The sequence below is a fragment of the Amphiura filiformis genome, unplaced genomic scaffold (assembly GCF_039555335.1).
Source record: "Amphiura filiformis unplaced genomic scaffold, Afil_fr2py scaffold_51, whole genome shotgun sequence".
Lineage (NCBI taxonomy): Eukaryota > Metazoa > Echinodermata > Ophiuroidea > Amphilepidida > Amphiuridae > Amphiura > Amphiura filiformis.
The window spans coordinates 139,803-160,380 of NW_027305515.1; the positions used below are offsets into that span (position 1 = coordinate 139,803).

Consider the following 20,578-nt stretch of genomic DNA (forward strand, 5'->3'; position numbering starts at 1 on the left):
GTGTGTCAACAACCTAGTCTATTGATAAAACAAACTGATGCAGACACTATCTTTCTTGTTTTATAAATTCCATAAATTATTTGATTTCATTAGATGGTATTCAAGTCATCGCAAAGGATTTAGATGATTACAAAAAAAAATTGTTGCTATGTCCCATCAAAAATATATGTAATTTTACTTTTAAAGTGGTAATTTTTAGATGTTTAAATTTTTGCACATGACCTATTTTTTGAACTATTTCGCTTAGGGCAAATCCACACGATACATGCACCAGGAGATCATAACAAAATTGAACAATTCTTAGAAATTTCATGCTACGCTGGCATATTTGGTATCATTCGAATCAGGTCAACATCTTATTGTTTGAAATAATGTTTAGGATGACTTTTCTTCCAACATCATGTTTTTGTTTGCCAAATTGTGTGATTTTTTGTGTGAAAAAAATGCATTATTTTAGATTCAATTTACACACTCTCATTAAGATTTTATTACAGGTTGTTTTAACAAAATTACTCCATGAACAGTTGGAAGTTTTGTTTACTGTGGTGGTATTCATTATATTTGTTTCTTGTATGTATTTTATAATTCAGTAAACCTTTTGTACTTCTGCTGTTTTTTACCAATAGTCACTATCAGAAATGCATTAATTAAAAGTGCTATAAATATGATGTTTTTTTTTTTTAAAATTTTCTCAAAAATTGTTCTTTTTACCCCCAAATCCGTGTTTAGATTATTTCCAAATATATACTTTTATATATCTTGCATTCAAGAATAATTTCGTTAATATGTACATCACTTTTAACTCATGCATATCTGATTGTACAATGCATATTTTATACTATAGAAACACATGATTTTAATGAAAAGTGGTGTACCATGGATTGCATTTCCCACCTTGAAAACAATATTGACCTTACAAAATTCACAGAATTTAGGCAAAGAACATTTAGGTGGAAAACTCTAAATTCTTTTCAGTGTCCTTCCATTACCAACCTCATTAATATTCATATTTCATGGGGGGCACTTAACTTTAGAAGTGACGGGTATGTGGTACTACGTGCCTACCATTAGAGCCCTCTTTGAAGTGATACCCGATAAACCTCCTTTGTTAGGTTTGGCTACCCAACCTGCCCAATCGCACTGATTTAAGGTATCCACTTTCAGATTAACGCTAAACACTAATCATGTTTAAAACTTAAACAGTGTGTTTAAGGAAGCGTTTATATCGTTAGTGTTTATAAACCTTTATAACACTTTTGTGTGTTTAAGTAGAGTGTGATTATTTTACAAGGGAATGAAAGTGTTAGGTTTTATTTTGTATGTGAGATTCCTTCACGGCCGTCTCGACTAATGTAGATTTTCCGCATTGTGGTACCCCATACAAAATTTACCTGTGGTCCCACCGCATATATCCTCATATGCATGGCTGTCTCGACTAATGTAGATTTTCCGCATTGTGGTACTCCATACAAAATTTACCTGTGGTCCCACCGCCTATATCCTCATAATCATATGCATGGCTGTCTCGAATAATGTAGATTTTCCGTGTTATGGAACTTGATACAGAACCTAGCATATTGGTTTCGTTATTAACAATATCTAAAAACCAACAAATAACACTATGAATGAATAAAACGAAACTGAAAAAAAAAATGAACCGATAAATATTACAGATAATCTCAAATTTAGCATTTACGATACTCTTCACTGGACTACTGAACAAAGAATAATTGGAAAGAAAAAGAGCAAGGTGCGCCAACTTATTATTCATAATTTTAGACTGGTCCCATCGGGAAACTCATCTCGGGAATTAATACAAAAATAGGGAATTTGCATCGCTTCACACGCGCTTTTATAAAATAGGCCTAATTAATGACCCGCGATCGGATAGCACGGTCCGCAGGGTAATTTTTATCATCACATCAAGTCACTTTTACCGCACGTATTAACTTTGGAGATAAATATTTTATATTCCCAATAAAATTAGAATGAGCAAATTATTAACCTTAACCTTAATTATTAGCCTTAACAATAACACCGTTAGAGCGAAATATGAATGGTAGAATTTTATTCAGTACAAATACTTTAGTATAACTTATCATAAGGCTAAAAAATAAATGTTTTAATATCTCAAGGCCATTTAAAGATTTGTTTAAAACTTAATTTTGAATTAAGATGTCATTTACGAGTGTTCAAAAGTAGGCCTACACAGCATAAAATTGTAGTTCGTTTACACAATTGAAATACAAATATCAATTGTTTTAAACCTAAACAAATTTTATTCAAAATATTTCTTACAATGTCATGATTTTACGGCAAAAAATTATACAAAAAAAAGGAAATAAAATGAATTTGCAGTTTCAGCTGAAATGGGCGCTCTAAGAAAAAACGAACGCTTGTGGGGGATTTCAGATATCAATATATCAATGATTTGTTAGCTTATCCCAAGTTTGAAAAAATGATGAAGACACACATAATATTTGTGGGGTGCTTCTTTTACTTTTATAATGTTTTTTTAGTAGATAATCCAATTAACAAATAAACAGCACACTTCCTTGTCCATTCAGTCCTGGGTTTCCTGTCCCTTTATATCGAATAAATCGATATGCTACACATTTGGTGCCAGCACTTCGTATCGTGATGATATTGTGTTATACGTATCTAGAAGAAGTGACTCGTAATGCATGATCATATCGCTGACACGCTTTTAATATCAGCTTATCGTTTGCCTCCATATTTATTGAGGTATTTAATATAATTATTGTGTATAAGTTGCGCTCTCCGTTTTACTTTCATATTGAGGACGTTGTTATTACTTCTCCGTAGCCCTACTGACACCCCTGGCATCATAAACAGCTCAAGTTTGAAGAAGCATATATAATTGCAGGTAAGTTTGCAAAATGTATAATGTTGTTGCATAACATGTCATCTGTAATATCAATCGCGAAACGCTATTAAAAAATGAGATTCATTTTAGGTCCAAAAATTGCCGCAAAAGATCCAAGATGTTGTCATCGTTCATACTTAAATAGCGATAAAAAGTTATATCACACTAGAGTAGGCAAATTATTAATTGCTATTGTTTTGTTGTTCCTGACTAGTCTTTGACACCGTCTAATGAAATAAGGAGCCTTGGGTTTCTTGTCATCATTGAGCATTTTTAAAGCCGAAAACATTGTAAATTGACGCAAAATCGAAAAGGCTATATGTACTTATTGATATAGTTCTTTATGGCTGTCACGTGTTTTCTCCGAGTCCAAAGTAAACATGTTAAATGTCTCCAAAATATGATTTAAACAATATGACGAAATTGAGGTAGCCTATGCTGCAAGCCCACATCAACGTCATTTCTTTATATTTAGTTTGGCAATTTATGTAGGTGAACGAAATCCGATATGGATTATGCTTTATTTAAGACATATTATTTCAGAAGAAACAAATCACGTGTTTTAGAAGTAATTGATCAATATTTGACCATGTGCAACTTCCAAAACCCAATTATGAATGATTTCACGTTAGGCTAGACCAGGAGCCTGGATCAACAATCATGGTGTTTATCTTCCAACTTCATTGGACTAATGGCGACTGGACCCGGTGTCGTCACTTAACATTCAAAGGCGTAACGCATGATCGTTCCCTAAATCAAAAATACCCCCTATTTTGCGCGGTTTCAAGAACATTTTCGTCTTTTTTTACCCCTATTTTATACGAAAACGGGTACAAATTAGCCTTAAAAATACCCCTATTTTTTGCATTTCAAGTGCACTTTTACAAAAGTACCCCTTTTTTAACATTCCAAGAACACACACAAAAACACTTGTTCTGATTCATTGTCTTTTCTGAGGAGAACTCTGTTGTCCTTTTAATATATAAATGAGGAGAATAACAGAAAAATATATCCAATAGGATGCATCATGTGTTTTTTATGATACAGTTACCAACAATGTAATCTTATTTGAACATATATAATCGCAACTTCAACATAGGCCTACCACGTGACAAGCAAAGGCAGAAAACGTACCATATTTTGGAATTTTATTTGCCTAAAAACATTAATGTGTATTAATAGCCCTCAATTGTTGTTAACTACGTATTTTACATACAGAAATCCGACAATAAATGGGCACAATACATTATCGATTTGAACTCGCTGGGCTGTTCCCGCTGCGCGTGCTTATACTCCTATATTATTTCGGGTATATACATGTGGGTCTACCATTTTTCGCCGGGATTTTTCGTGTATACATGGTCTGGATTTTTGCAATTTATAGGATAATTCCACGTAGGTCCTCAAAAGTTTCTTCCAGATATTGGAGATTAGATTCCCATAAAGACGAAACAGTAATTTTTAGTGGGAACCTATGTAAAAATTACATAAAATTGTCACCATCAATTCAGTGTTAATTTCCACTCAATTCAGAAAATATTTTGGCGTATATAAAATTGAAATAAAATTCTCTGCTTTCTAAACCTAATTCTAATTCGTGGGTATCACGAATCGTCATATATGATGTAGAGTTAATATTCAAATATTTTTTATACATTATGATGCTTCAGTTTTTACACAAAAAATATTTCGTTGAAAACCCTCCCACTCGGCGATTTTAAAAAGGTAACGACGCTTCCCTAGAATGTATAATAAAATAGCATTAAAATTTTTCTTATTTTAGCAGCATTCTAGAAACTCTGGCGTACGGCGATGACTGCTGTAACTTAGGCCTACACATTTGCAAATGTACGGTAATGTTAGTTGGTATACGGTGCGGTAACTGTTTCTCACATGATCACATCTCACTATAAACAGCAAGAGTTTTGGTATACAAGGAATATCGTATATGGTATATTCAAAACTCGGTATATTCACTATAAACACGCTGTTCGATACCGACTTGCGATTTCCAAACGCCGAGATAGTACGCACGTCTATCTACTCAAAATCTCTCGCCTGTATACGAAGCAAGGTCGCGCATTGAGCCAGTTATGAAGATTTTGCACGTACGAAAAGAACGTGGCCAGGGACAACGTTGAAAATGCACACAATTTTGCCATTTAAGGGCTGGGGTATGAACGTTTGGACAGTATTTATTTTGGGACATTAGAGCACATCAGACATATCGAATTGCATTCTGAATACGAAGAATGTCATTCTGATATCAAATAATTTTGATTTTTGAAATTCGCAATTTAATACACATTTTATGGCAAATCATTAAAATTGATATTTTTGATATTTAACAGTACTTGAAGTAAACTTTATAAATCTGATGATTTATACTTAAAGTGTATGTAGGTGGGATGAAAAGCCGACGATCAATTGAAAATTTTGACCTTTTGTATTGAAGCTATGGATTTTTTTCCCCAAAAACAAAAAAAAAAAAATAGGTCTTTTGGGGAAAAAATCCATATCTTCAATATGAAAGGTCAAAATTTTCAATTGACCGTCGGCTTTTTCCTTCCTGCTACATATACTTTAAGAATATATCATTAGATTTATATAATTTACTTCGAGGACTGTTATATATCAAAAATGTGAAAAATATCAAATTTTTATAATTTGTCATAAAATTTGTATTATATTGTGATTTTCAAAAATGAAAATTATTTGATATCAGAAAGACATGCTTCGTATTCAGAATGCAATTCGATAGGTCTGAGGTGCTCTCATGTCCCACAAAAAATACTGTCGAAACGCAATAAACGCTCATTTTAGATCCCTTAAGGATACGATACATGATTTACCGACAAGTGACTCATTTCGGAATGCGATCATGAATTTTGAAGAAAAAAAAGTTTTCACAGGCTTCGTTGGGATTCGAACCAGCGATTCTAAACTTCCTTCGATTACGCGTCTAGCGCTTTACCGCTCGGCCACCGTGCATTCATTCATTCATATTTATTCGGCAAAATCGACAAGAACAATAAATAATTATAATCAATCACAAATTATCACAAATTTAGCATATGAAATACATGGATACAAGCAAAGACACCAAAAAGCCGAAATGCCAGGATAACCCATAAAGTCTAGCTGCAAATGTGTAAACTTATTTCCAATGGGGTCCAACATAAAGACAAGACGGTGCCTGGGACGGACGACAAAACAAGCAAAAGGACAGAAAGGAACAGGTTACACAAATGCAGCTGACTCTTGGGTTAACGCACTTCTGGCAGTTGAGCGGATGAGTGTAATGATAAAAGATAAATATCATAATGCCATCTTTAGCCTTTTGTTTACTAAAAAAAGACGCGTTTTGTAAAGATAGATAGAGCCGTTTTATGCATAAATAGCACGAACGTTTGGGAAAGGTTTCAAACAAATAATAAAGACACTGATGTGATGATGAAATTGCGTAAGTCGGGAATTATCTGCGTCGCAATGTTTTGTTTTGGTTTTAGGAATTTGACGACTTCATGACATTATCATTCGAAATCAACAAAAGATATTTCAACACTATATGTCCTCATTCTTTCTCTAGAATGTTTTGTACATGTACACTCTAAATTACAAGGATTTAAAAATAAATCCTTAAGACTGTAGTTAGGGACCAATCAATTTTAGATTTAAAATTAATCTTATAGATTTGAATTTTAAATCTTAAAGATTTAATTTTAAATCTTCAAGATTTAATTTTAAATCTAACACTTGATTGGTCCCTAATCACAGTCCCTTGGGATTTATTTTAAATCCTTGAAATTTAGAGTGTAGGCCTATGTGAAATAGCTTCAACAATGGTTCGCTGCATAATGGTAAAAATAGCCTTGACCTAAAAAAGGGCGAGAGGTACCATATTTACGGATTCAGGCTAAATTTAAAATTGATATAAAACGTTTGTTTTGATCGATTACAAAAATTAATTTTTGTCGTATAAAGAAATTGTATCTGGCGTGAATTACACCACAGTTTTTATTCATAGGGCTCTTTGACTTCTTCAAATAATTTTTTTAATGATAGAGTGAATCCCCTGGCCCTCTATAATTACGCACAAAAGATCGAGTCCCCTTAACACTATATTAAAGCCAGTCAAGGATAATGAACATCAGTGGCGTAACTTCTATGGGCTCTGGGGCCACGTACCCGGGCTATCAGCGGCCGGATACCCTTTCAATACGATAATAAGTGGAAACCTTTAACCACCATGCATAGAATTATACTCTTCATTTGAGTGCCCCCTTCAACACAAAATGTTCAATTCGCACGCGTCGCGCGCATTGCACATCCATACATTGTCATTTGAAAGACCAAAATTCAACTCGATTAGGCTATACCAAATTTGTATGCACATTTTTGCGTGCCCGCACCACTGGTATTTTGTATTTTACTAGCTACGTCACTACAGCTAATCTTCAAAAGTAAATACATTGGAGAAGATGAAAACATTTTTTTATCAACATGAAGCTATTCGGTAGGTCTATGGCTTTCAATACCAAAATTGATTAGCTCTGCACCATCATGACCATGCACACATAGTCCGACGAGTAGGACCTGTTTATTAGTTCAACAGCTTTCAAATATATATACTCAAGCATCACTCGAAAAAAAAATCGGTTACTGGACTTTCGCGATTCGTCTTTCTTGCGCCATGTGAGATAGTGTAAGTTGAGCATACATAAAATAGGTCCTACACCAGTGGCTTAGTGATAGGTCCTACACCAGTGGCGTAGCGACGGGGGGGGCAGAAGGGGCACGTGCCCTTGGCGCCACCCGAAGGGGGGCGCCGAATTAACCAATTCAGCGTCAATTTTGCGCCCCGCCCGCGATGAAAGTCAAATTTTTCGCGCGCTTCGCGCGAATTTCAGCACCAAATCATTTGAAATATCAATTTAAGACCGATATTCAACTTCATTATGACCAAAATTAATGCGTGATTGGTCCTATTTGTGCAAATTTTCGCGCGCTCCGCTCCAAGAATTGGGGGAGGGGTGCCATTATGTATCCTTAGCCCTGGGCGCCACAACCCCTAGCTACGTCACTAGCTACACGTCGGACTATGCACATCCTTGGTCAGGGGCACCCGATCTACTTTCGCCCCCGGGCACCCTGGCCCAAAGTTACGCCACTGATGAACATACGACTAAAGAAAGTCTAACTATAAATATGATCCCTTTTGTTTATAAGAACTTTATAATAAAATTGTAGTCGTACGAGCGGTTCATACGTACACATTTTCCATTGTGTGAGATCGGCCGTATTAAAAAAAAGAGATTGCGATTTCCAGGTATATACCGGGTTATATACGCAGGGTCCACGTTGAAATCAACATTTTGTATGGCGTCACGATAGTTCAAGCAATGCGACCGTAACACGAAAATAAATTTGAAAATAAAAGTATGTAAGTGGTCCTTACTGTACCAACATATTTATTTTTTGGCAACCTTAATATTTGGAAAGCACAAATTTAGCAGCATGTTAACCTTGGTTTTTAGCATAGGCGTATATCCGCTTATGCTATTATATTGGCAAAATGGCAACATTTTTATCGCGCATTTCTACCAGAAATGTATTCTGTCCCCAAAAGGTGCCGCATTCACTATATTTCAAAAAAATATTTCCAATCCCATCACCCCCCAATGTCAAAAAGAAATCTACGCCACTGGTTTTTAGTCAAATCAAAAGCATGCTGTAATGAAGTATATACATAAAACTTGTGACCCAAACACAAGTTAGCATACTCGACTATAAAAATCAAATATTTATTTATTTATTTATTTATTTATTTATTTATTTATTTATTTATTTATTTATTTATTTATTTATTTATTTATTCATTCATTCATTCATTCATTCATTCATTCATTCATTCATTCATTCATTCATTTATTTATTTATTTATTTATTTATTTATTTATTTATTTATTTTATTTATTTATTTACAAATTCAAAGTATAGACCTCTGGTAAGGTAACCGTTACTAATAGTTTCACGGCATGCCCTCACTTACGATCATTGGGTATACCGATCATCAGACTGATGATGATCGGTATAGGCCTACCCAATGATCGTAAGTGAGGGTATTCCGTGAAACTATTAGTAACGGTTACCTTACCAGAGGTCTATACTTTGAATTTGTTCTTAGCTCACCTGTAATGGGTTTGAGCACTCTTGATTCCAAAGTTAGTCACTTGTAAAGCAAACTTGTTTATTTATTTATTTATTTATTTATTTATTTATTTTTCAGATAACAGGATGAGACCTAAGCGACAATGGGATTTGCTACAAGATCCTGTATGCAAGTATTGTAAAAGAAGATTTATTATAAACATTTCTCGTTATAAATCACATCTTCGCAATCATGAGCTGAGTATTAAGCCTTATTGGTACAGCAATCCAAACTTGAAACCAAAGGCTGGCTGTGTGGGGATATACATCCAAACGCGTAGAAAAAGGAAGTGCGAAGATCGCCATGTATCAGAAATGGTTGCAGGTCCGGCTCCAAGTAATGTGAACACTACAAAGGTCAAAAAACACCACAGAACGAAACCTCACAAATGCAGCTTTTGTAATAAATCATTCACACTGTCGGCGAAAAGGAAACAACATGAAATGATTCACACAGGAGAGAAACCTCATCAATGTAGCTATTGTAACAAATCATTCAGCCAACTGGGAAACAAGACACGACATGAAATGATTCACACAGGAGAAAAACCTCATCAATGCAGCTATTGCAACAAATCATTCAGCCAATTGGGAGAATCGAAACAACATGAAATGATACACACAGGACAGAAACCGCATCGATGTAGATACTGTAACAAATCGTTCAGCCGGTTGGGACACAAGAAACTACATGAAAAGACACACACAGGAGAGAAACCTCATCAATGTAGCTATTGTAACAAATCATTCAGCGTCTTTGGAAACAAGAAACGGCATGAAAGGATTCATACAGGAGAGAAAACTCATCAATGTTGCTACTGTTACAAATCATTCAGCCAACTGGGAAACAAGAAACAGCATGAAAAGATTCATACAGGAGAGAAACATTATAAATGTAGCTATTGTAACAAATCATTCAGCCACTTGGGAAGCAAGAATATGCATGAAAAAATCCATACAGGAGAGAAACCTCATCAATGTAGCTATTGTAACAAATCATTCAGTAATTTGGGAGTCAAGAAACGACATGAAAAGATTCACACAGGAGAGAAACCTCATCAATGTAGGTATTGTAACAAATCATTCAGTGATTTGGGACACAAGAAACGACATGAAAAGATACACACAGGAGAAAAACCTTATCAATGTAGGTATTGTAACAAATCAGTCCGTGATTTGGGACACAAGAAACGACATGAAAAGATACACACAGGAGAAAAACCTCATCAATGTAGCTTTTGTAACAAATCATTCAACCAACTGGGAAACAAGAAACGGCATGAAAAGATTCATACAGACGAGAAACCTTATCAAATATGAAATCATTCATCACTTTGGGGTAGTAAGCGACATGAAATATTTCAAAAATACAGTAACGCTATCATTATAATACAGGTAATTATCAAATCATATTTTGCATGTAGTTAATATAGGCAGTAATGATTTTGAATGGGGGAGAATCTCAGGAAATAATGTAATAAACATCCAGGGCATTTATAGTAAACAGGAATTACCATGGAAACTTGAATACCAAAAGCTTGGAAAAGATTTCTGCATGAGTGAACCTCACAAACAGACACTGTTGGAAAATATCGTTGAAAAACTGCAATTGTTGCCAATATTTCAGGGTGTTGTTTTTCCAGACCTTTTTACACAACTTTTTTTTTTTTTCAGAATTTCCTTTTTTTATACCTACCATTCACAGCATTAATTTTCTGTTATAAAATTGGGAAAATAACAGATAATTGTTGGCAATTAAATTCCCGCAATATTGTAGCTTTTCCGACATTGTTTCTGGGTGTTTCAGACATTATAATTACGATTAACATGTTAACTACAAGGTATAAATTAATGCAATATTTTTTTGCAAATCTGTTGTTTTTTAAAGCATATTAATGGGCAATTTTGTTCTACGTATTGTGATACCTCATTCGGCACCATGCGAATTTGTTTTTTCAACTTATACCACCAATTTAAATTTAAAAAGAAAATTTCAAAATTGACAAAGATTTGCATAGATCTTTGTCTCAATACACAATGTCACACTGTAATGAGCCCGTTACAAAAGCCGGTGCGAATCGCCCTGAAGGAAGAAATATCACAAATGTGTCACTTTTGAAATGCACTCTTTTTCCATTCAAAGTGGTATACTTGAGGGAATAAAGTCGCATTGTGCCGAATGAGGTGTCAAAATATGCAGAACAACATTATCCATGGTATACTTGAGGGAATAAAAATAACGAAATTATCCATCTATTGATGACTTTATTTGGTCATTAACGGTTAGTGTCATTAAGATATTGCTTTTGTGTTAAGTGTATGGATATTTTTGTGTGCAGTATATGTTGTTTTTATCATGTTTATAGTGTGGCTGACAAAATGTTTGGTATTAGCTAGGTTCATATATCTGAACATGACCATGATGTTGGTATTTATGTGTTGGGTGTGTGGGTGTTGGTGTATGGGGTGGGTGTGCAGGGAGTGTGTGTCAACAACCTAGACTATTGATAAAACAAACTGGTGTAGACACTACCTTTATTGTTTTATAAAAAAAAAGGCTTTTAATTTCATAAATAATTTCATTTCAGTAACATGGTATTCAAGTCATCACAAAGGATTAAAGCAGTATTCAGACTTTTTATTGTACGTAAAATATTGTATGTAACATATCTACGTTGTTTAATCTATTGCCATCCTATTTCCAGTAATGTTTAAGTTCTAACGAATGTTTGATGACGAAAAATCGATAATATATTTCTGCTAGATATAAAGCAGTATACAGACTTTTTATTGTACGTACAATATTGTATGTACAATATGTACGTTATTATATAAATATATTTCTGCTAGATATTAAATGCAACATATTATCGATTTTTCGTCATCAAACATTCGTTAGAACTTAAACATTACTGGAAATAGAATGGCAATAGATTAAATAACGTACATATTGTACAAACAATATTGTACGTACAATACTCGGAGTCTGAAGCGCGCTTTATACAGGGTGAGTCAAAAAAAGTGCAATAGAGAAAAGAATCCATTTTTATTAAAGAACCGAGTTGATCCTTTTAGGTTTGAAAACATTTTATATATGATATATTCATCAGCAACCTTGTGTGAAGAATTAAAGGAATTAGCATTTACCGTTTTGTTTTTATGACACATTTTATAGCGATACCCAATTTTAATGTTTGTCCAAGAGACATCTAAAATTTGAATGCCAGCGCACTCTGTGTAAAGTAGATTTGGAACAACTGCCATTTTCTTAACCTCATTGGCATTGAAATTAAATGGAGCATCCAAAGTGTTATTGCCCTTGGTCTTTGTTAAGGAAAAGAAACATTATTTGTTGTTATTTAAATTTTACCTTTACTTTAAAGATGTTTATTCTCAATCAAAAACATACAATTTTGTAGGCAGGTTTTTTCAAATGTCAAAATAAAATGCGCGCAAATTGAAGTGGAGTGAATTACAAAATATCCAGTATGTTGGATATATTGGGATTAAAAAACTGGAGTTGGAGTCGTTTTTGGTATGAAGGACTTAAAGTAATGTTAGAAAGTTTGTTTGAACAGAAAAAAGAAATCAAAATAACGCAAAATCCACCTTTTTTAAGTTGATGTCAGTTTCAGAGCTAATGCCTTTACCGTGTATTGTGTGCGCTCATTCAAAATACATGGTATCTCGTGGACAAATAACGAAATTGGGTATCGCAGCAAAAGGACTATTTTCACAGAAGGTGACTTTTGAGTGTGGCATTTATAATATTTTTCAATAATGGGAAAGTTTGACTTGGTTCTTGCATAAATATCGATTCTTTGCTCTATTGCACTTTTTTTGACTCACCCTTGTATGTAACACATTATCGATTTTTCGTCATCAAACATTCGTTAGAACTTAAACATTACTGGAAATAGAATGGCAATAGATTAAATAACGTAGATATGTTACATACAATATTGTACGTCTAATACTCGGAGTCTGTGGAGCGCTTTAGATAAAAGTAATTTTACTTTTAAAGTAGTATTTTTTGCATGTGTAAATTTTTGCACATTGCCTATTTTCTAACTATTACGTTTTTGGGCAAATCCACACGATACATGCACCAGGAGATCATAACAAAATTGAACAATGCTTAGAACTTTGATGCTGTGCTGGTATATTTGGTATCAGGCGAATCTGGTCAACATGCTCTTTAATTTCAGCTATCTCACAGTTGAAATAATGTTTAGGATGACTTTTCTTCAAAAACCTTGTTTTTGTTTGCCAAACTTTTGTTTGTTTGTTATTTTGGTGAAAAAATGCCAGATTTTAGATTTAATTTGCACACCCAAGCTTTTATTGCAGGTTTTTAAACAAAATTACTCAATGAACAGTTGAAAGTTTTATTTACTGTTGTGTTTTTCATGATATTTGTATTTGTATGTATTTATAATTCAGTAAACATTTTGTACTTCTGTTACCGCCTTTCAGTTACATATAGTTAATCCACTTTAAGGGGACTATAATTATGCATTACCAGAAATGCATTAATCAAAAGTGCTTTTTTTTGTGATTTACTCCAAAATTATTCTTCCACCCCTCCCCCCAATCTTTGTTTATTCAGATTCCTTGACTAATTTCATTTCCATAAATGTATACTTTTAGATATCTTGCATGAATAATAAAGTTAATAATATGTACATCACTTTTAACTCCTGCATTTCTGAGAGTGCACAGTCACCTTAAAGGCTTTGTACAATGCATATTTTATACTATACGGAAACACATAATTTCAATGAAAAGTGGTGTACCCTGGATTGCATTCACAACATTGTAAACAGTATTGCCTTAGAAAATTCACTTTAGAAATGAGGTATATGTGGTACCATGTGCCTGTCATTAGAGCCCTTTTCTAAGTGATGCCTAATAACCCCCTTTGTTAGGCTCGGCTACCCAACATGCCGGGCCAACATGCCCAATGATTTAAGGTATCCACTTCAAGATAAACTCTAATCACTAACAGTGTTTAAAACTTAAACATTGTGTTTAAGGAAGCGTTTATACCGTTAGTGTTTATAAACGTTTATAACACTTTGGTGTGTTTAAAAAGTACTAACTTTTAGAGTGTGATTAATTGACAAGGGAATGAAAGTGTTAGGTTTTATTTTGTATGTGTAATAATGTATGACTAGAGGTTTCTGAAAATACCAGTAATTTTTAGATAATGTGGATGTGAACTATTTTCAGTTGTTAATAAACAACGTTCGTGTGTTTGAAAAGTGTTACAGAAACCTAAGCATTTTTTATTTGCAGTGTAAAGTTTACTTCGAGGACTGTTACATAACAGAAATATAAAAATAGCAAATTTTAATAATTTGCCATAAAATTTGTATTATATCACGAATTTTTAACAATCAAAATTATTTGATAAAAAGACATTTCTCGCATTCAAAATGCAATTTGATATGTCTTATGTGCTCGCAGGTCCCACAAAAATACTATGCAAACGTTGCTATCCGATTCGTTAACATTAAAAGAAATTACAGCACATTGGCCTATGAAGCAAAATAATATGGGCCTACATAATCATGCATAACTCGCAAACACCACAGAATTGGAACCAACGGAAATTTTAGGAAAAAACTTTTTTTGATGGATATCTACTCAAACATACCATAAAAAGAATGCTAGAATCATACTCCTTCAAAAGCATAAAAACAAGGTGCCGTGGCATTGAAAAAAAAACATGTTTGCCTCAGAAGATCTGGGTAACTCAGATATTTGATTTATATAGTCATTTAAAGTTTTAATAAGTTATACACGATCTCGCTCTAGGCCTATGGTCCCACCGCCTATATCCGCATATAGAGACATGAAGCTTTAATTTTTAAACAATCACTCCTCAAACAGATGCTTACAAAATCAGTCTTTTAGTTAATTTTCCAGTGTTATGGTCTTCAATTCCATCCGATATCAGAGACTCATATCTCACGTGTAGCAAGTCTACTTTTAAATCTCAATTCAAATCTCACTACATGTATATGGAGCATGATGATGTATTGATGCCTTTTTGTATTTTTTTTTTCCAATATGATTTGTATGCATGTGGTCTGCTGAGTTTGGAGCGCTGCGCCTTGTGGTGAATGTGCTCTTTTGTGCTTCCCTGGCAGCTCAGTAGACCCATTTGTTGTTTTGTCTCAATTTTGTTGTTAATTGCCAGATGAATAAAATAAAATAAAACATGTATGACCGTCTCGACTAATGTAGATTTTCCACATTATGGTACTCCATAATATATTATGAATATGTCTTTGTATACAGGTGTTTTTCCAAACGTATGGAAAGTAGCTAGAGTTGTTCCCCTTCACAAAGGTGGCGATTTAAACAGCACTAATAATTATAGGCCAATTTCCATTATTTCCTGTGTAAGTAAGATCATCGAAAAGGCTGTTCATAAACATGTTTATACATTTCTCAGTAACCACAATTTAATTAACCAACATCAGTCAGGTTTTCGTCCATTTCATTCAACAGAGACGCCGCTGACTGAAATGACAGATTACTGGTTGAGCAATATGAATTCAGGTAAAATGACTGGCGTAGCCTTTGTTGATTTGCGTAAGGCGTTTGATACAGTCAATCATGATATGTTGTTGAATAAATTACATGAAATGGGCGCAACTGACCACACAGTTAAATGGTTTCGTTCTTATTTACATGATAGAACACAACGAGTGTCTTTTAAGGGAACTTTATCAAATGAACTTCCTGTAAATTCAGGTGTTCCTCAAGGTAGCATACTTGGGCCACTATTATTCATCATTTTTATTAATAGCATGTGTAAAGTAATTGAGCATGGTTATATTTCAATGTATGCTGATGATACCACACTGTCTGTTAGTGGGGATGATGCTCGTGATATTGCAAGTAAATTAAGGTATGATCTTGAAAAGCTTATGATTTGGATGCGTACGAATAAGATGTTCCTTAAAGGTCAGGTCTATAGCAAAAACAACATCATATCATTGGCAAGCTAATATTATGAGGACACTGAAAATGACTCCTTTTTTGAGAAAATAAGACGTTTAAAATTGATATTCCGCAAAAACCAACTTAAGCGGTGAGTTCCTTCGAACGAGACAGATTTGGCCTAGAAAACCGGTGACGTCATGAAATGAGATGTGCCCGCTGTGAGAAAAGGGACTATAAACGCTCTCAATGGACAGAACGTATACTGTTGCTGTTCACAGAAAAAAATCCAAATTAAGTATTACAAATTTCATGGTTTTTAAACATATGGATAAAATCAGCTGCTTCTTTTTGGCGCCCTCTACGGAGGCGCCAAAATATAGGCATGACTTTGTGAAAAGCTTCTAATTTCACTCTTGCTAGATTGACTTCGCAATTGTTTTGCTAAAATTATGCCCAGCTCAGAAATAAAACCACAATTTGCTTGGATTTTATTTTATTATTGTTTTCTGATATGCACAGGATAAAATGGTGAGCGTATATTCTTTGTTTAAAATACAAAATTAGAATTTATAAAAACACCAAATAAATCCTGACCTTTGTATGGGTTCAACCAGTTTACCGTGTGCCTTAGAAACCCGATAGACGGTGACATTTGACCATACACTAGGATCCACAACATGCTCATCTATCATGGGAACAGTTCTTAAGCCCTATACATTTGGGTACACAAACTCATACTCTGCAACTTGAGGTCAAATTTTGCACTATGATTATGTAATTGAGGTTATTGGACTATGCCATTGGGATGAGACTATTGTGGTCCATAGTGATAAGATCAATTAACGAGGACTCTACTGATGGCTTTTGTTTGCTAATTACCATAGAATCTATATAGCGGTTATTGCCAAAGTTGCAATATGGTGGCACAATTGGGCGGCAAATTGTATGCAAACAACACGGCATATTAATTATACATGTTCTACATTGTTGTATTTTAAAACACTGAAGACCATAATTGACGTTATTGCCATGATTGCATCATGGAGGTAGTACTACAACTCTGGCGGAAATTCGTTGCCACACCAGGGCCACACCAGCACGTTCTGGTGTTCAAAGCACGCAATCGAAGCTAAATATGTGATAGTTCCGTATTATTTTGTATAATAGTTGCAAATGCACATTCAGATTACACTTGCCCCTTCCCCACCCCCCATTTTCCAATGTTGGGAGACTGTAATGTAGAAATGATGACGATTTTGTCCAAATCAACATTGCAATAGGGGAGCGGGAAAGGATGTTGGCCAATTAACGCTCAGGTGTGGCAACATTTTTCGCCAAGGTTGTAGCTATACTACCTCCATGATTGGATTAAGTAAATAACTAAATCCTGTTATCTACCCAGCAATGTTTGCTTATCTTAAGCACGATGGTCCAATGGTTAGGGCGCGAGCTTCATAATCGAAAGGTTGTGGGTTCGAACCCCCACCGCGGCCAGTGTGTTGCGTCCTTGGGCAAGACGGCTTAATTCCCAATTGCTTCACTCCACCCAGGTGTAAAATGGGGAGCTGCTGGGGTAATCACAATCTAAGTCAGCTGAGAGTACCTGCGCATCAGTTGCGGACTTGTGGAAGCGGAAATGATTCTGATATATCCTAATGGCAGCGGAATAATTGTTGAAGTGTGCTGGTACTTAGGTGTAGCGCACGTTAAATCACCGACATTTATTTATTTATTTATTTAATAATAATTGTAACAAACTGTAGACAGAATAGGCAAACAGACAGAAATTTAGAGTTTTAAATTAGAGAGTTGACAGGAAGTTGTAAGAGTTAAATTGTTATGGATATGATTGGTGTAAGGACGAAAAAGTTGAATGTCAGATCAAAGTCATCCGAGGTGAATTAAGTAATGTCAATCACAAATTGTTACAGGTCATTTGAGGTGGACTAAGTTTATATTTGGATTGTCAGAACACCTTCCCCAATCAGACACATTTCTCTTGTTTGGCTTGACTTTGCAAAGAGCGTCTAATTTCGGTCTTGCTAGATTTACTTCGCAACTGTTTTGCTTAAAATTATGCCCAGCTTAGAAATAAAACCACAATTTGCTTGGATTTGATTTTATTATTGTTTTCTGATATGTACGGGATAAAATGTTGTGCGTATATTCTTTGTTTAAAATACAAAATTAATGGACTTCTTTCTATGCTAATATTACATTATTGTTTAAAGAGAAAAAAAAGTATCCAAACAGTTGGGCGCCCATTCCTTTTTTAAAGGAATTTTTATTTATATATTAGACAATTGTGATATTACAATTCATATGTACACCAGGCACAAAAAGAAACTCGTCAGTTATATTCATCCTTGCTGTTCAATAACTTGACAATTTTGGATTATTCTGAAATATACATTTTGTTAATTGGACTTTTGTTTCTCATTTGACACCCTGTTCGTGAACATTGAGCAAGAATTGACCAAGATATGCGCCTCCAAACTCTCAAACCCCAAAATGAAAAGTTGCAATTTTAACGATTCAATTGTGCCTGTTACACTGTGTGCTTTATTGATTGGCCCGTGCTTGTGTGCAATACAACGATGCGTTCCCATTGAAAATCGTTGAAAATGCAACTTTTGATTTTGGGGTTTGAGGCTTTGGAGCCTCATATCTTGGTCAATTCTTGTTCGTTTTTCACGAACAGGGTGTCAAATGAGAAAGTAAAGTCTAATTAACAAAATGTATATTTCAGAATAATCCAACATTATCAAGTTATTGAACAGCAAGGATGAATATAACTGACGAGTTTCTTTTTGTGCCTGGTGTATATCAATATCATGAGAAATATTAGGCCTAAAAATAAATACATAATTTGAGCTTAGAATTTCATCTGAGACTAGCATATAAACCGTGTTAGTCCACAAACTCATGTATCTGATATGATATATCCCTGTATATTGCAACGCTATAGTTTCAGTTGGATGAAATAATACAAAGCAAACGCATACTAACAATTACTGTGTGGGCTTTGTTCCCGAAAGAGAACAAAAGCGTGCATATTGTTATGCAGCATTGTTATGGTAAGTGATAGTACAACTCATTGTTGCTAATGTCAAACTTGTCAAAGTGATTGTGATTGTATGTGAGAGCACGATAAAGTGTCCGCTTCATTTACCTACGTCATCAGTCAAATGGGGGAGAACACGTACGCTTCAAACGGGGGAAGAACACGTACGAGGCTGAACTTTACCCACACAATTTCCCCTTTTTCAGGAGAAATACGCACAAAAAAATTGCAACGAGTGTCAACTTGTAATGTAATAATTATTCTCTTCGAATAGAGATAAACTTGTTTTGGCTATAGACCTGCCCTTTAACTCTGATAAGACAAAAATCATGCTAGTTGGTACTAGTGCTAGACTTAATAATGTGCATGAAAATGATTTTTCTGTTAGAATTGATGGTAATGATCTTGAATGTGTTGATAATTTTAAATGCTTGGGTGTTGTAATTGATAATCAATTAAAATGGCATAAGCAAGTTAATAATGTTGTTCAAACTGTTTTTTGTAAACTTGCTTTGTTACGTCGTGTTAAACCATATCTTAATGTTGATACTTTAAATGTTCTTTATAAAAGTATGGTTCAACCTCACTTTGATTATTGTAGCTTAGCATGGTATGGTCGTTTTAAAGAAGATTGTCATAGACTTGATGTAATACAAAAGCGATGTGCGCGAGTGATCTTAGGTGTTAATTACTACACTCCATCTAATTATATGTTTCAAGAGCTAAGGTGGTCACGGCTCACGGCTATCAGATCGTAATAATTATTTCAAAGCTCTAATGATTTATAAATGTCTTAATGGTCTTGCTCCACAGTATTTAAGGGTACATGCCCATGAGTTTCATTCAGGGGCGTGTTTGTAAAACGGCACAGCGCATTAGTAAAAAGAATAAAAAGACTAAAATTTTCACCGGGGTTCGAACCACTGCCAATTTCACTGAATGCTAAAGATGCCTATGCTGTGCCACGGTGACTGTGGTTAACATTCGGCGATTTTCAAAGATATACATATCAACAGGTTTCTAGTGTATTGAAAATCATTTTGATTTTGATTTTGGTAGGAATACGGTCATAGAAAGACATATGACTCTACTTGTCTGTTTGTTTTTCATTTAATACAAATTAATTTTGATGAATTGAACTGGTACAACTCTTAGCACTCGTGATAAACGACGATTAATTTAGTAATAATAAAATGAAAACGCTGGGTCATTCACGACATCATTTGTAATTTATGTCAAAACCTGGGGAGGACCACACATCCGTGCTGCATGTATACGTGCTCAATCGATACTCAATGATCCAGACAATAGCGTTTGAATATACCGCCCTGCTTGACACATCTTGTCACTTGCGGGAAGATATACTATAGGCCTACCCTAATAGCTTACAATAGATACCCCACCGTAAATAGCTCTGTTCGTTATCTCGCTGTGCTAGTTTATACACGCAGCGTACGGAC

At 34.6% G+C, this 20,578-nt stretch overlaps 1 protein-coding gene and 1 long non-coding RNA gene across 2 annotated transcripts in view; both read left to right on the forward strand.

Annotated features, from left to right (window-relative positions):
• The window catches only part of LOC140144388 (uncharacterized), a 112,353-nt gene extending 97,027 nt beyond the window's left edge, over positions 1-15,326 (forward strand). The window contains exon 2 of the long non-coding RNA XR_011857877.1: positions 14,071-15,326. This is a non-coding gene — a long non-coding RNA (uncharacterized lncRNA). The remainder of the gene's footprint in view (positions 1-14,070) is intronic.
• Positions 2,643-11,961, forward strand: LOC140144383 (uncharacterized). Its single transcript, XM_072166201.1, has 2 exons — positions 2,643-2,887; positions 9,177-11,961. Exon 2 carries the CDS (start codon positions 9,185-9,187, stop codon positions 10,415-10,417), a length of 1,233 nt encoding a protein of 410 aa, XP_072022302.1. The 5' UTR covers positions 2,643-2,887; positions 9,177-9,184; the 3' UTR covers positions 10,418-11,961.
• Positions 15,327-20,578: the final 5,252 nt, after the last annotated feature.

What these genes read in the sequence shown, in the direction of transcription:
- LOC140144383 (XM_072166201.1), top strand. Translation starts at nt 9,185, where the DNA reads ATGAGACCTAAGCGACAATGGGATTTGCTACAAGATCCTGTATGCAAG.